This window comes from Panthera uncia, assembly GCF_023721935.1.
Source record: "Panthera uncia isolate 11264 chromosome A1 unlocalized genomic scaffold, Puncia_PCG_1.0 HiC_scaffold_17, whole genome shotgun sequence".
NCBI lineage: Eukaryota > Metazoa > Chordata > Mammalia > Carnivora > Felidae > Panthera > Panthera uncia.
The window spans coordinates 21,338,652-21,354,496 of record NW_026057577.1 but is presented as its reverse complement, the minus strand read 5'-3'; the positions used below and the strand labels follow the sequence as shown (position 1 = coordinate 21,354,496).

The following is a 15,845-nucleotide window of genomic DNA, read 5'->3' as shown; positions in this document are numbered from 1 at the left end:
GAAAGAAAGAAAGAAAGAAAGAAAGAAAGAAAGAAAGAAAGAAAGAAAGACTTCCAAATGACCCAACAATTCTACTTATGGGTATTCATCTGAAGGCAACAGAAACACTAACTCAAAAAGGTATCCATGCCCCTATGTATATAGCAGCATTATTTACAATAGCTGAGAGAGAAACAACATTAGGATCTATTGATGGATAAATAGATAAAGAAAATGTGTTATATATACACAATGGAATATTACTCAGCCATGAAAAGAATGAAATCTTGGGGTGCCTGGGCAGCTCAGTTGGTTGAGCATCCTCCAGCTCTTGATTTCAGCTCAGGTCGTGATCTCATAATTGGTGGAATTGGGCCCCACAATAGGCTCTGTGCTGACAGCACAGGGCCTGCTTGGGGTTCTCTTCTCTTTCTCTTTCCCTCTCCCTCTCTCTCTCTTTGTCCCTTGCCCATTAACACATACTCTCTCTAAATAAATAAATAAATAAATAAATAAATAAATAACCTTAAAAAAAGAATGACATATTAAAAAAAGATGAATGGATAAAGATGTGATGTGTACACACACACACACACACACACACACACACACACTGGAGTATCATACAAAGAAAAGGGTGAGATTTTGCCATTTATGACAACATGGATGGACCTAATGAATACTATGCTAAATAAGTCAGACGGAGAAAGACAAACACCATATGATTCACTCATCTGTGGAATCTAAAAAACAGAACAAATGAATAAATTAGAAAAGCAAAATCAGACTTACAAATACAGAGAACAAACTGATGGTGGCCAGAGGGAAGAGGGTGGAAGCGTGGGCAAAAAAGGTGAAGGGGAGTGCCAAATATAGGCTTCCCATTATGGAATGAATGAGTGACAGGAATGAAAGCCACAGCATTGGGAATGTAGTCAATGACACTATAATTGCATTTTAGCTATTATATGGAGCCACACTTGTGGTGAGCATAGCGTGACATATAGAGGAGCTGAAGTATACAAGAATCACACCAGAAACTAACGTAACAGTGTGTGTCAACTATACTTAAAAAAAAAAAAAAACTTTTAAAAATAAATAACAAAAAAACATATATATACACATACACACTGACATACAGGTACACATACTACATACATATATACACAGATAAATGTGCACACACTCACACACACACACACACTGAACCCATTTCATTCCCCTGTGCTTTTCTTCATTACTATTTGAATTTCTCCACATCAAAAGTAATTAAACACAACATTGGGCAAGAATAGTAACCCTGAAAGATGAATACACTTAAAAGTTTAATTATTGTTAGGAATAGGTTAAAACCTCCTCAAGAAATCATGGACATTTTCAGGTCTAGTAATATTTTCTTTATGGAAAATTTTCCAAACATTCCTTTTCCCACCGAGATCCCAATGCTATTCCCTACGTTCTCCATCTTGATTCTTCCTGGCTGATGACACAATCTGTCTTCTGGACAGAGACCCTGGTGACTCAAAATGTGCTCTGTGGACTAGCAGCCTCTACACAATCTGAGTCTAGAGGAAATGCATCATCTTTAGCAGGATGAAGCAGAGGTAATAAAAATAGAGCTTGCTCTCCAGAAGGATCTAGTCCAGCTAATTAAAGGATACTTTTTTTCAAATATGGGTATGTATTTGCATGAAACCATCCTTTTTGCCTTCTAGGAAAACTTACTACCAAAAATTAAACTAAAATTATAACCAATTCTTGTGTTTCAATTCCTTCTGGTAACTAGAAACAGTTAACAATGATGACTATTCTGTGTACCTGACAGCAAAAACTAATTGAAAAGGAGAGCAGAACCAAGAGTCCTGTCTTCTCTCTCCCTTCTCTATCCACTAGGGTGCCTCACTGCAGCCAGCTGTTGAGAGGAGAGAAGACTGACTGGAGGCATCCCCAAGAACAAGGAAGCAAGGGAAGCTTGATCATCCTCTGGGGTAAAGCTATGAAATCAAGACATCAGAGTGGAGAGATGCAAAATACCTTTAAAGAGACCAAATAGCTCCCAGGCCTCTGAGAGGAGACAGTAAGCTGATCAAATACATTAACATATCTAAGGGAAAAATGTTTCAGTCTCCAGGGGCAGTTGGTCAGGCAGGAAGGCTTAGAAAAAGAAGAACTTTAGAGGCAAATGCTAAAGCCATCAGGAGGACACCTTGCGACCCACCTAGTGTGAGATAAAGGAAAAGTCATTTCTATCATTATAATATCGACGTGTGATGATGCTAGAGCTGGGCAGCAGCGACGCAGGAAATGACAGAGGTGTTGGGTTCTGGAAGGCTGGGACCATGAAGCACCAAAACCCTAACAGACCTTGCTTGGATCCATGCTCCTCCCACCAGCTTGCCAGTAAAATCAAGCTTCCTAAGCGCAAGGCCTTCAAGGAAAGAAAGAGGTACGACAGAAGACTGCCCCAACACCTCTCCAGTCTCTACCTAACTTAATGCAAGAGCATGCTGACTTTATATAACATTTCTGTGACCTAGGTAATAGAAAAGAATCCTGGGAGACACAACCACTCTCTTATTCTATTGACGATTGTTCTTGTACGTTAGAGCCCCGGCAAGGGCACCAAGATAACGTCACCCCGAAGCCCCTGGGAAGCGGTCAGCCCAGACAGCCAGGGTCCATGCCTGTTCTGCCTGGGCGCAAGCTCAGGGCTTTGCTTTGAAAACTCCCATCAGCCTGGGCCACAGAGATCGGTTCATAATTATTCGCTAAGATGTTTGATTATAAACATGTAATTTTTCTTATTCGACATTGTTAATCAGAGATATGCAAACTAAGAAAAAAAATTACCAAAGGGAAAATTGGCACACAGTTTAAGCAAAAAGCATTCCCAAATACTGTAAGTAGCAGCAGAAAGCAGAAAGACACCAAACATTTTAAAAATAGGTATATACCTCTGACCCAGGAATTTTACTTCTAGGAAGGTATCCTTACCTACTAATTAAGGGTATGAACACAGATTTAACCATGATGATGTCTTCTAGAACAGGTCATAATAGGTAAAACATGGAAATGGCACAAATATTCAACAGCTGAAACTGGTTAAGTATCTACAACGCAATTGCACAATAACATTTGCAATATGCTACAAAAGTACATTTACTGACCAGGGAACATACTCTCAATGTAGTCTCCTTTTCTTTTTCTTTTTTTTTTTTTTTTCATTTTTTTTAATGTTTATTTATTTTTGACAGAGAGAGAGAGACAGAGTGTGAGTGGGGAGGGGCAGAGAGAGAGACAGAGACACAAAATCTGAAGCAGGCTCCAGGCTTTGAGCCATCAGCACAGAGCCCAATGCAGGGCTCGAACTCACGGACCGTGAGATTATGACCTGAACCAGATGCTTAACTGACTGAACCACCCAGGCACCCCTCCTTTTCTTTTGTTTTGTTCTATTTTCTAAGTTTTTCAGTGAACATTTATTATCACAAAAAGCCCTGGTTCTAAATCAAAGTTGAGGAACTGCTGCTGTTCATTTAAAGAATAGAATCCAGTCACTGGAAAGAAGAGGGCACACACACATATCCGTTTAACTCCTCTCTCCACTAGAGAGCAAAGGAGTCTCAAAGAGGTATAAAGGGCTTATCTGAGGCCACCCAGGGCTATTACCCAGCGCTGCAGATACTCATGCTAAGAGGTGTTCAATTGATCCTAATGCCATCCAGTTAGAGCAGAACCTTGTCTCTCTATGCAACTCAACACCAGTGCCTCAGCTCAGAAAACAAAGTGGCCCCTCTAGCTATGTGTTGACCCAAAATATTTGAATAAAACCCTTTCTAATGATCTCTTCTCTATGTCCTAAACCCAGTAGTAAGAAACCTCAGTTTGCAAACTTCATCCCACATGATATTCTAGGATTTTTCTGAAGTGTATCATAAAATATCAAGCTTGCCTTGAGACATTCCAGAGTGAACTGGTGAGCTGGGGAAGGGAGAGAGAAAATGACAAAGAAGAAGGTCTACTTTGTGACTCAGACAGTGTCAGTGCTTAGTGTGAAAACTCTTCTACTTTGTGAAAGGCTTCATCTTTCTGTGCACCAGAAAAGAACACACCCGCCTCTCAGAAGCTGACTTGGGACTCCAGTCAGCTGCTGCGGGAAAGTCATGCCTCTCTTCCCTTCTGTGACCTGAGTGACAACTTGACCCATTTCCAAAGAGACACTTACTGCAAAACTGTAATGAACACTACCACATCCAGCCTTCAATAATCCTTCTATAACATCTGTTTTCTCCTCAGGCAACATTCATTTGGAGATTTTTTATAACACAGAGGAACAGAGCAATGCTTCCCTCATTCCACAGAGCAGGAAAGCAGCCATCAAAAGGGAAAGGGAATAGTCCAAGCTTCCCCATCTCCCCAGGCCTCCATCTTGGCTGCCATTAACAGATGCACACCAGCACTGGGAAAAATAAGTGACCCACAAAGGGATAAAGGTCTTACTTACGGACACACATTTCCCGGCTCTCATAAAATCCAGGACAACACTGAGATTTGCGCCTATACATAGTTTTCTCTCCATGTCGATAGGCCGTCCGATAACTGATTCTACACAGAGGGAGAAATCACACTGTTACTTCTTTTGACTGACAATCTGATTAGAAATCAAGGATTTTTATTTTAATACCAAAGGGTTATTACATATATATAATAAAGGTATGAAGAGCAAAGTATTCTAAAATAGTTAAGAAGAAACAGGGAGGGTCACCTGGGTGACTCAGTCAGTTAAGATTCCAACCTCAGCTCAGGTCATGATCTCACAGTTCGTGAGTTCGAGCCCACAGTTAGGCTCTGTGCTGACAGCCGGGAGCCTGGAGCCTGCTTCCGATTCTGTCTCCCTCTCTCTCTGCCCCTCACTTGCTCCCCCTCTGTCTCTCTCTCTCTCTCAATAATAAACATTTTAAAAACTTTTAAAAGAAGAAGAAACATGGAATAAATGTCTTGATGAATAGTATGCTAACTCTTATCAGTTTGCTAAGAATATATTAAAATTGCCCATTTAAGTCAAGTTATACTTTATTTCAAGGGATCAGAAGTTTTATGACTTTCCTATTTCACTTATCTTGAGACAGCTCAGAGAGTATAATTAATTTCAGCTATGACACTGATCTAATTACCATTCACATATGTTTTAAAGGAAGAATTCAGAGAATTCCTTGAAAAATGAGACAACATAATCTCATCCCACTATAAAATAGAAGTATACAGGGGCGCCTGGGTGGCTCAGTCGGTTGAGCGTCCAACTTCAGCTCGGGTCATGATCTCACAGTCTGTGAGTTGGAGCTCCGCGTCGGGCTCTGTGCTGACAGCTCAGAGCCCGGGGCCTGTTTCAGATTCTGTGTCTCCCTCTTTCTCTAACCCTCCCCCATTCATGCTCTGTCTCTCTCTGTCTCAAAAATAAATAAACGTTAAAAAATTAAAAAAAAAATAGAAGTATACAAAGGACTCTCACATTTAACTAAAGCTTCATTCATTCACTGATTCATTTATGCAACACACGTTCAGTGAGTGCTTAATATATTCCAGGCACTGCTCTAGGCACTGGGGAAGTAGCTCAGAGTGAGCAAAACAATATAAAGCCTTGCCATCAAAGAACTTACACTCTACTGGGGAAGATAGACATATAGAATTTAAGTGCAGATACATATTAAACAAATAAATCGGTCATATCATGACTAGTAATGATTATATAGTGTGATGAAAAATAAGGCCTGAGTAAGGAAAGAGAGTGTGACAGGAAGGGAATACTTGTTTAGACGGAGTGGTGGAGGAAAGCCTGTCTGAAGAAATAACATCGAGTATAACATTTAGTGCAGTATAAATCAACAGGTGTCACATTAGACCCATGACTCACACCATGGTAAGCATTTTACCAATAAAAGTAAGGCATCACTGGTCCCTTCCATATTAACATTCATATTTAAGATGTTTTTCTTCTCTGTTTTCACATTTATAGGGGGGAAAATGTGGCTTAAGTTGAGTTCAAGTTTAAATTAGTCCAAATTGAGTCAGATATTCAAGTAGAAACGTATGCTGGAATATGAGTTTCTTGACGTCCATAATTAAGAGCGTCTCCCCCGTTTACGCATCACACAAAAGCTGCATGAATTCTTGCTAACCAAACTATGGTAACCAGGAGACACTTCCCCTGTAAGCTCATCAAGGGCATGGACAGGCCTTTTTTGCATGTCTGTATCTCCTATGGTTTGGAACAAGGCTAGGACAGTAACAAGCACTCAATAACTATTGACTAGATGAACAGACGCATCTTCTCATACATGTAATGTCTCTGTAATAAAGTACTTCCCAGTTAGCCAAACTTCATAAATAGACCTGAACTTTGATTACCTGTGCCGCGTACATTTAAACCAGTTCAGAATGTCAGTGCAGCTGGTGTAGTAAATTTGATCGAAGGGATGTGGGTATGACTCTTGCACAGTCACTGAGTAGCTGAAAAGAAGAAGAAAGGTAAGGAATCAGTAGTTCCTATTCTTACATTAATGATGTACTGTGTACATACAAACATCGTAGACTAAATTATCTCCATTTGCTGACTTTCAAAAGAGAAACTCCACGTGTTTACAGGTTTTTATTTGACTGAGAACACCAAAAGGACCAATATTAATAATACATTTAAAAGATAAGAATTCATGTTCTAAATTCATAAAAGAATTCTCTTTACTACTCACCATTAACTCTGATAACCCTAAACTTGAAAACATTACCACCATGTACGTTTCTGTATTTAATGGCATCCCCTCATCCCAGGTGTCCAGGCTTAACCCAGAACTTACACGAGGAAGTTTTCAATCGAAACGTGCATGCAAATAATAAGCTAAGAGACAATGTGAATATTATTACTAGTACATTTTGGTACTGATTTTGGAAAATCAAAAAGAACACACTTCTCAGGTTGGAACTTGAATTAATTTGGTTTTGGGTTCCTGCCCTACTTTTCAGGCGGTGGAAGAATATATACAACCTCTGAATAAAAACTACAAAGAAGTCTCTAAGCTAGGTTCTAAACACACTGCTGAAACAATTAGCCTGAAATATACATACCCACAGCCTGCAGCCACTTAGCCTGGGTTTTCAATACATTTCACTAACAGCTTCTTGTTAAAGTAAAGGCATGCCATCCTAAGAGCCTAAGAATGCAGGTGGAAAACATCCACGAAACACAAAAGCATTCAATGTTCAATGTCATATTTCTTCATTTTAAAGCAGTCTATTACATGGCTCAAGAGCTTAGAGCTCCTGCCTATGGGAGAACCCGAAGCATCCTCTTGTCCAAACAAGTTAATCCTCTTCTCTTTAACAGTCTCAAAGATTTTCCCTAAAATCGTTAATTCACCCTAGCAAACAAAACAGGCCACAATTATGGACTCACTTGCAGCAAATCAATGGACCAACTTCATTATTAGGTACAGATGAGACTTCTCTAGTCTAGGTATTGACTAGAGAAGCCACAGAAGGAATGAGTTTGAAATGTTGGCATAAAAAATTCAGGTTAGGGGTGCCTGGGTGACTCAGTCGGTTAAACATCTGACTCTTGACTTCAGCTCAGGTCATGATCTCACGGTTTGTGGGATTGAGCCCCACATCAGGCTCTGTGCTGACATTGCCAAGCTTGCTTGGGATTCTCTCTCTCCCTCTCTCTCTCTGCTCCACCCCCTGCTCACCCTCTCTCCATCAAAAATAAATATTTCAGGTTAGATATAGGGCAGAACCTTCTCATCTGAAAAGCTATGCGGTGCTGGCCTCCCCACCAGTGGGATTTCTTTCTCCAGCCAGTCTCTGTTAGCCATAACATACTTAGGCTTCAATAGGAAGTCTATAAAATAACCTAACTATTCACCCTTTTGTGTATTTCATTCTTTGGGCCATTGCACCTTGATTTCTAGGTAAATTTAGGGATCCTCTACAAATCTTAGGCAGATGCAACAGGTCTTACTGAACAGATCACTGGATTAGCAGAAGACAGGATTATCCTGATCTAACAGTAAGAAACTAGATGGCCATCAGCAAATAACCTTCTTTTCCTGTTTTTATTTTTTTTAATGTTTTTATTTATCTTTGAGACAGACAGAGACAGAGCATGAACAGGGGAGGGTCAGAGAGAGGGAGACACAGAATCCGAAACAGGCTCCATGCTCTGAGCTGTCAGCACAGAGCCCGACGCAGGGCTCCAACGCACCGACTGTGAGATCATGACCTGAGCCGAAGTCAGACGTTTAACTGACCGAGCCACCTAGGCTCCCCTTTCCCGGGTTTTGATAACCACATTTTAAAACCAGGGGGTCAGAGGTAGTCTTGAAGATCCCTTCCACTTGGCATTCTGAATTTCTAATGTACATTTTAGGTAACTATTTTCTTCTCTACCACATGCAACCTGAGGCTACCGGCAAGAACAGGTTCAGATGATCGCACAGTATGTAAATGCCAACATCTGTGATATTACTTCTTTAGGGGAAAAGAGGCCTCTGTTAAAATACAAAGGTTCTTAGGGTGGGTGCCTGGGCAGCTCAGTCACTCAATCGTCTGACTCTTGATTTCGGCTCAGGTCATGATCTCACGTTTTGTGAGATTAGAGCTCCATATCCTGTTCTGTGCGGACGGCACAGAGCCTGCTTGAGACTTTCTCTCTCTCCCTTGCCCTCTTGCCCTCCCCCCACTCATGCTCTCTCTCAAAATAAATAAATAAGTGTTTTTAAAAATATATAAAGTTTCTTGGAACGAAATATCACAGTAAGCTATTAATGTCTTCTGACTTCAGCACTGTTCTGAGGTTCACGTTAATGCAAATTAGAAGACCTCGCCAACTTTTTTCCTGCCTCTCCAGCTGCTTGTAAATAACTGAACCTCGAGGTCTGTAGTATTATTTGTCCACTCCGTTTTCAGGGGACAGCAAAGCAGATGAACATCCTCTGTATATGAAACTACCATACAGGTGCGGTCTTGTATTGCCTGTGAACAAAACACAGCTGCTTTCCTCCACTAGAGGAGTTAAAAAGAAGCCACTCTAAATCAATGCCAGTTGGGTGACAACAATATTCTACCAGGCCCTACAGCACTGATACAAGTGAACTACATTGGTTTGTTGGAACTACACCTAATGCTTTATTCCCATAAAATTTCAAAGGTTATGTTATGACATTAAACGTCTGTATGCCTTCAAGAGCAGAAGTGATCATAGACAAATGGGTCCTGGGCAAACGCAGCCCATTTGATGTGGATGGCAGAACGGATTCCATAGGCGATCATGAGAAGTATGTTCACTAATTTCTAGCAGCCTGTAAGGTTGTTTCAAATGAGAGGAAATACCGAAGAACAGGAATTTGCTCACTGGCCTCTTGCCCGTCACCAACAGCACACACTTGCAGGATGCTTCCGTGGTTTTAGAAGATACAAAAGCTCTTCTCCATGAAAGGGTCATCGAACCATTTAGGATTCCAATTCAACGAAAAGGTATTGAACATCTTCTCTGCAGCTCCCACACCCTAAGAGCTCTCAACAGAGGCCAGCTCACAAGGCTAAAAACAACACAATATGGCTTTAACAGAGAAATATGTACAGTTTGGGGAATAACCAAAGACAAAATTGACGATGCTTTGAGCCTTTCTCTTCCATCTCAACTCCTCTTCTTAAAATTATTGGGAAGCTAGGGGAGCCTGGGTGGCTCAGTCGGTTGAGCATCTGACTTCGGCTCAGGTCACGATCTCACAGTTTGTGGGTTCGAGCCCCGCGTCAGGCTCTGTGCTGACAACTTGCTCAGAGCCTGCAGCCTGCTTCAGATTCTGTCTCCTTCTCTCTGCCCCTCCCCCGCTCATGCCCTGTACCTCTCTGTCTCTCAAAAATAAATAAATGTTAAAAAAATTTTTTTAAATTATCTGGAAGCTCAAACTCTGTTCAGAACTGACTGAAAACAAATTACTTGGCACGATGATCAGAAACAGGCTTCTAGTTAAGTCTGTGGGAGAAAGGCTCTAAGCCTTTTCACACCAAATTTCCTTTCTGTTGCATTTTATACATTCTTCCTCTTTTCTAGACAATCTTTCTCTCTTTTCTTACCCATTTTTAATGGCATTACAATCACACTACAAATTTTGGAAAACAACATTTTAAGGAGAGAATTCTCTAACTCATACGTAACCACCAATAGCATATAGCAGATTTTTTTTACAGTCTCCAGGGGTTTTCGTTTTTAGTCTTAGTTAGCTTTTTAGTTTTTATATTATTACAACCATACAATGCACATAATTTTGAAAATTACTGTTAAACTCGAGTATATTATAAGCATGGACTAGTAAATAATTTTCAAATTGTGACTGCCAAATACTCCGTAAATTTGCTCAATACCCACCTAACTAGTTGAACAACTAACTTGTCACTTTTCAAGGGGCCACTTTGTGGAAGCTGTGTGCTCGTATCCTGAGGAGAAAGGTCTCTGAACAGGCTAGCCTCCTCTGGGTCTTTATCACAGCTTCCAGGTTGCTGTTTGAACTTCATCAGCGCCTCTGCTAACAGTCCACACCTCCGTGTTCATCAGCGACTGCTCTTTTTTTTTTTTTTAAATTCTTGAGAGAGAGGGAGAGAGAGAGAGCACCTGCAAGTGGGGAAGAAGGGCAGAGGGAAGGAGAGAGAGAAACCCAAGCAGGTGCCATACTCAGCGTGGAGCCCAATGAGGGGATTTATCCCACGGCCCTGGGATCGTGACCTGAGCCGAATTCAGGAGTTAGATGCTCAAGCGACTGAGCCACCCAGGTGCCTCAGCAGCTGCTCTTATGTACTCACTTCAGCAGCACATATACCAGCGGCTGCTCTTAAAGTCAGTGTGGGAAGGAACTTTCTTGACTGTCTACTTCAATCGTGTGTTTTTCTTTCGACGTTTATTAATTTTTTTGAGAGAGACAGACACAGTGGGGTAGGGGCAGAGAGAGAGAGAGGGAGACCCAGAATCCGAAGCAGGCTCCAGGCTCTGAGCTGTCAGCACAGAGTCCGACACGGGACTCAAACCCAGGAACAGTAAGATCATGACCTGGCCGAAGTCGTACGCTTAACCGACTGAGCCACCCAGGTGACCCCAAACGTGTTTTTATCACAAATGATCAGCACTGAGCTCCCTGTGCTAGCAATCACTCTACAGCCAGCACTAACACCACGGCCCCGAGACACCACCCTGTCCCATGCTACCTCTCGGATGTCATTAGAACATCTAAAGCTTCTAAAGTAGACAATAAGCGCCAAACTGCGGTATCAATGGAATCTGACCTCAATTCTACGCTACTTTCCCCACAGCGATGCATACACTCTTCATCTCCTGCTTGTTTGCTTAATCTTCTCAAATACACTGAAAACATATCACCACCGTGATTTTAACCTATTAAATATCATCCGGGGAGAAACCCCAGCAAGATTTAATGTAAGGTCAAAGAACGGGGGGCGGGGTGGGGGGGAGCCATCATCACTTGGATGCATTCCAAAGTGGTTAGTGACATTTTATCTGCCAAAATGATCTTGTTACTTTCATCAGACATGGTAAGAATGATCATTTCTTTGCTCGCTTCAGGACTAGCTGCAATCAGTACCACTTCTGTGCTCCACCCCCAAGGCGACGGACAAAGAAGGGCTCCTCTTCACTTGTGTCTTCCTGAGAGGAAACCCTAATAGATGCAAACACTTCAACTCCCAGAACAGAGAAAGGGATGCGGAGCAGAAACAGAAAGTTCACGGAATCATCAGTCTCCCCCAGGACGCTGCGCAGGTTGCCTTTAACAACAAGCACCCCCTGTATATTCTAAATGATTTAACTTTCTTTAGTTTCATTTCATGTACACCTTCTGAGAACCGCTGCATTAAAAGGAGGCCTGCTTTTGTCTGAAAATAAACGATTCAGCAGGCCTGGGGCAGGGCCTGACGGTCTGCATTTCTGACAGGCAATGCTCATTAAGCACACTGTGGAAAGCAAGGCTCCAGCCGAACCCACTTGGGACAGGTGGGGTTTAGATAAGGCACAGCTACAGCGGGCCCCGCTCGGACCTACTACCAAGAATTTTGTCCTTGAAACTCATCTTCCTCTCCCCATTTCAATTCAAGCCCTATTTCACCTTTTTTAATGTTTATTTATGTATTTTTGAGAGAGAGACAGAGAAACAAAGAAAAACCCAAGCAGGCTCCACGCCATCAAGATAGAATAGAGCCAGACGCTTAACCGACTGAGCCACCCAGGCGCCCCTACCCAAGTGTTTTTGAAAATACAGAACAAGGCGTCACCCGCACTTTCATTTGACCATTTTAATTTATATTCCTTCCTTCATTCTTGTCAAACAATCCCACTTTCTTCTACCTTTCTTCAAAGAATCATCATCTAGCCTTAAAACGGGAAATGTATCAATGAGAAGATTACGGTTGTCCATCCTTTTTTCTAGCAGGTCATGGAAAAAAAAATACAGTCAGGGGGGAAAAAAAAAACCCTCCATCATTTCCCTACTCTTTCACCCTCATTTGCCGTCCTCATTAGTTAGTATTTTAGAGGTTACTCTAATCACTTCTTCAACAGTGAGATTGCATTAGGTTTAGAGACCAATGTGCCCCTTGTTGTCTGTCTCTCCTCTCTCCCCATTGCCCCACTGATTTCCATATGAAGTCCTTTCATTCCTTGTCAGAAGGTACTCAAGCAACAGTTATTTCCTGAGCACGTGCCCCAAGCAAGGCAGTGTTTTAGACGCCGGGAATTATCAATGGCAAACAGAACATGCAATTATGTGTTGCCAAGTTTTGTCAAACCGTTGAACAAGGAATCGGGGCAAAATGTGCGTGTATGAGAGGGTGCTGGATTAACTCAAGTCTTGGTTGCTTTTTCTTTATAGCCTTTCCCTCAGAGAGCCCACCTGTTCAATCTCATCATGCTGGGGACTCCCAATCCTGTACTCCCAAACACAGCCAGGCCCACCTCTCACACCGATCTTAAGAACACAACATGGCAGAACCACACTAACCCCTTCCCTCTCAAATCAACTCTCTTCCTTTAATTTTTTTCATATGTGCAATGACACCTCCACTCTTTCACCGGGCAGGCTGTAAATCCCCCCCTTTCCTGCCTCCTTCACATCCTACAATCAATGTATGACCAAGATTCTGACTGATTCTTATTTCAGAGCATCTTACGAATTTGATTTTTTCCTTCTGTTCCAAAGCTTGCATCCTCCCATAAATTCAACCGTCAATGGCCCTCCCTTTTTTAAATGTGAAATGTACCCCTTCTTATATTCACGGACTCATTTTTATGCATTTATGGGTGTTTATTATGCACTTCGTAACTGAAACACTTATGGGAGGTGCTGTAACGATTATGAGGATAATTAATAGGAGGTCCTTCCCCTTCAATTCTATGTAATATAGTTAATACTGCAAACACATAGAACTTTATTACATACACGTATTTCCTCTACAGCTTAAAGTTTCATAATGGAACTATGTGTGTAGGAACCAGTGCGCCCCTCCAATACCCCAGCTGCTGTGCTGGGAAGCCTCTGACCTGTGCTCGTTTGTTTGGTTTTTTCCCATTTATTTATTTATTTATTTTTCATTTATTTATTTAAATTCAAGTTAGTTAACATACAGTGTGGTATTGGCTTTTACCTGGTGACTGGAATGTGTACCCTGTGGTGTGCTACTCATGGCGCTGGGGGTAATGGGGACAAGCGATGGAGAGGTGGATGCAATGGCATATACAGCTATCAAACATACCTATTACTCTTGAGTACTGGGGCATACTAGAAGGATGCCACCTTCTCTTTGAAAAACTGCCACGTACAATGTTACTTTTGGATAAAGATGTTTTCTTAGGAGTGCAACTAGCACAGGAGAGGGGCGTAGACGACATTTGACTGTACTGTAATGGCACTGGATGGTCTGTGCTATCTGTGTGTTCCCAAAAGGACTAGGGGATCTCTGACAATGACCTGTTGTGTCGTACGCCCTCTGTATTTCCCACTGCAAAGTGCCCTGATCTGCACACTACATCGTCTGCTTTGCTGTAATCTATTCAACCACGCCCTCCTGCGGTCCTGTACTAACACTAGTCTTTTGCTCAAGGCCCTCAGCAGTCTGGGTAGCCCTGGTTTCAAGCTCCCTTCCATTCCCAGAACCACACATCATCACCGCCATCCACTTGTCTTATTCAAGTCTTTGAGAACATCTCAGCCTTTGCCCCGTTCCTCCAGAAACCTTGTCTCCCTTTTCAGGCCACATAAAGCCCAGTTTTCTTACACCATACATTCCAACACTTCAGGACAGTGTCTCATGCTGTCTTTCACTGCTCATGCATCGGTTCCTCATGCATAAGTCTAGCTCCCTGAGCTTACTGCAAATAGACCGAGAGCAAGGAGAAGATGCCTGGGAGATCATTTTGAGGGAGCTAGTAATATTTTCCCTGCATCATACAATTGCTCCTGTGTTGGAATCAACAGATCAAGTTTTCTTTCACTTTATATTCCAGAAGACCAAGGTGAATAACACCGTCTAATTTATTAATATAACCACTGCTTTTTACATAAATAAGTCATTTCATCGTCTCTTCTCAAATTCTAATTTCATAGATCAGACTGCTAATGATAGTACATTAAAAAATAACTTATCCGAAATCATTTCGCAGAGTACTTTCAAAACTATTACCTTTCCCAGTGACTGCACACATTAGGGTCTTCAAGATTCAGCGAGGATGCTGTCCTGCTCCAGAGACATAACAATAAACCAATGAAGCTCAGGCATGAGTTCGAAGAAATAACCATTTTTTTTTTTTTTTACTGAAGAACAACCTATAAGAAAAAAAAAACACTCCAAATTAGAGATTCATTAAAGTGACCCAAACATAATTCTTTTCAGTACAGCAACCATTCAGTACCAGTTGTCACTGGGGCCGAACGAGGCATAACAAGCCATGTGTTTAAATAGACAGGTCACCAGATTTCATGGTCCAAGAGAGAGGTATTCCTTGTGCTGTGCAGGGGGGACACCACTTTGTAAATTACAAAAATGTGCAAATCATCATTAATTGCCACCACAACAAAAGCCCTTCTCATCCATGACAGCCAACATTAAAGGAATCTACCCGAACAACACAGAGCAACACAGGCTTCCAGATTCTCTCACCAGGCACATTTCCCTTCTGGAAGAAGAGGGCTCACAGAGGAATCTGGCCTCATTTGTCCCAGAGGATAAATGATGAAACAGAAGCTCCACTGACTCAAGAGACAGGCACCTCAGCTCAAAGTGAGATTCATTCAATAATTCACTCAATGTGCACTGAACGCCTGCTCTATCCTAGGCACCATGCAAAAACTGGACATAAAATACAGATGTGGTTTCAGTCCCTGGCCAGTGAGACATTTATAATTTAATCATCATGATGTACAATTGTTATACATAGTGCTTCACTTTTCCCATTTGCTCAACAGAAACAAAACCAGCTATCTTATGGACGGTTCTCCATAGGTGTACAGAAATAGGTATAAAGCTGTTTAGAGGTGGGTGTTGGAGAAAACCATCCTGGTATTATTGAGAGGAAGAAAGAACACAACAGAGAAGCAAATAATAACATATCTGCAAAACAGGCTGGGCAAAGGAGATACCAAAAGGAAGGAGAATGGTCCACACAGAGAAAACCGGAAGTAAGGGATGGTCAGGCACATTTTAGGAAGCTCAAATTCATTCAGCCAAGAAAGAGACAGAGGCATATCACAATGGGTTTTATACACCATTGCAAAGTACATGAACTTCACTGGGGATAACACAGACCTTGCAGGGAA

General features: G+C 41.8%; 1 protein-coding gene and 1 long non-coding RNA gene across 2 annotated transcripts in view; both read right to left on the bottom strand.

The window, feature by feature from the left end:
- The window catches only part of LOC125934859 (uncharacterized), a 4,698-nt gene extending 4,380 nt beyond the window's left edge, over positions 1-318 (bottom strand). Inside the window, exon 1 of the long non-coding RNA XR_007461549.1 lies at positions 244-318. This is a non-coding gene — a long non-coding RNA (uncharacterized LOC125934859). The remainder of the gene's footprint in view (positions 1-243) is intronic.
- Positions 1-14,849, bottom strand: part of MEGF10 (multiple EGF like domains 10) — a 137,476-nt gene extending 122,627 nt beyond the window's left edge. The window contains exons 1-3 of the mRNA XM_049648438.1: positions 14,713-14,849; positions 6,385-6,486; positions 4,484-4,584 (exon numbers count right to left, since the gene is read on the bottom strand). Coding sequence (XP_049504395.1) covers positions 4,484-4,584; positions 6,385-6,486; positions 14,713-14,828 — 319 coding nt within the window. The 5' untranslated portion in view covers positions 14,829-14,849. The remainder of the gene's footprint in view (positions 1-4,483; positions 4,585-6,384; positions 6,487-14,712) is intronic.
- Between the last annotated feature and the right edge of the window lie 996 nt (positions 14,850-15,845).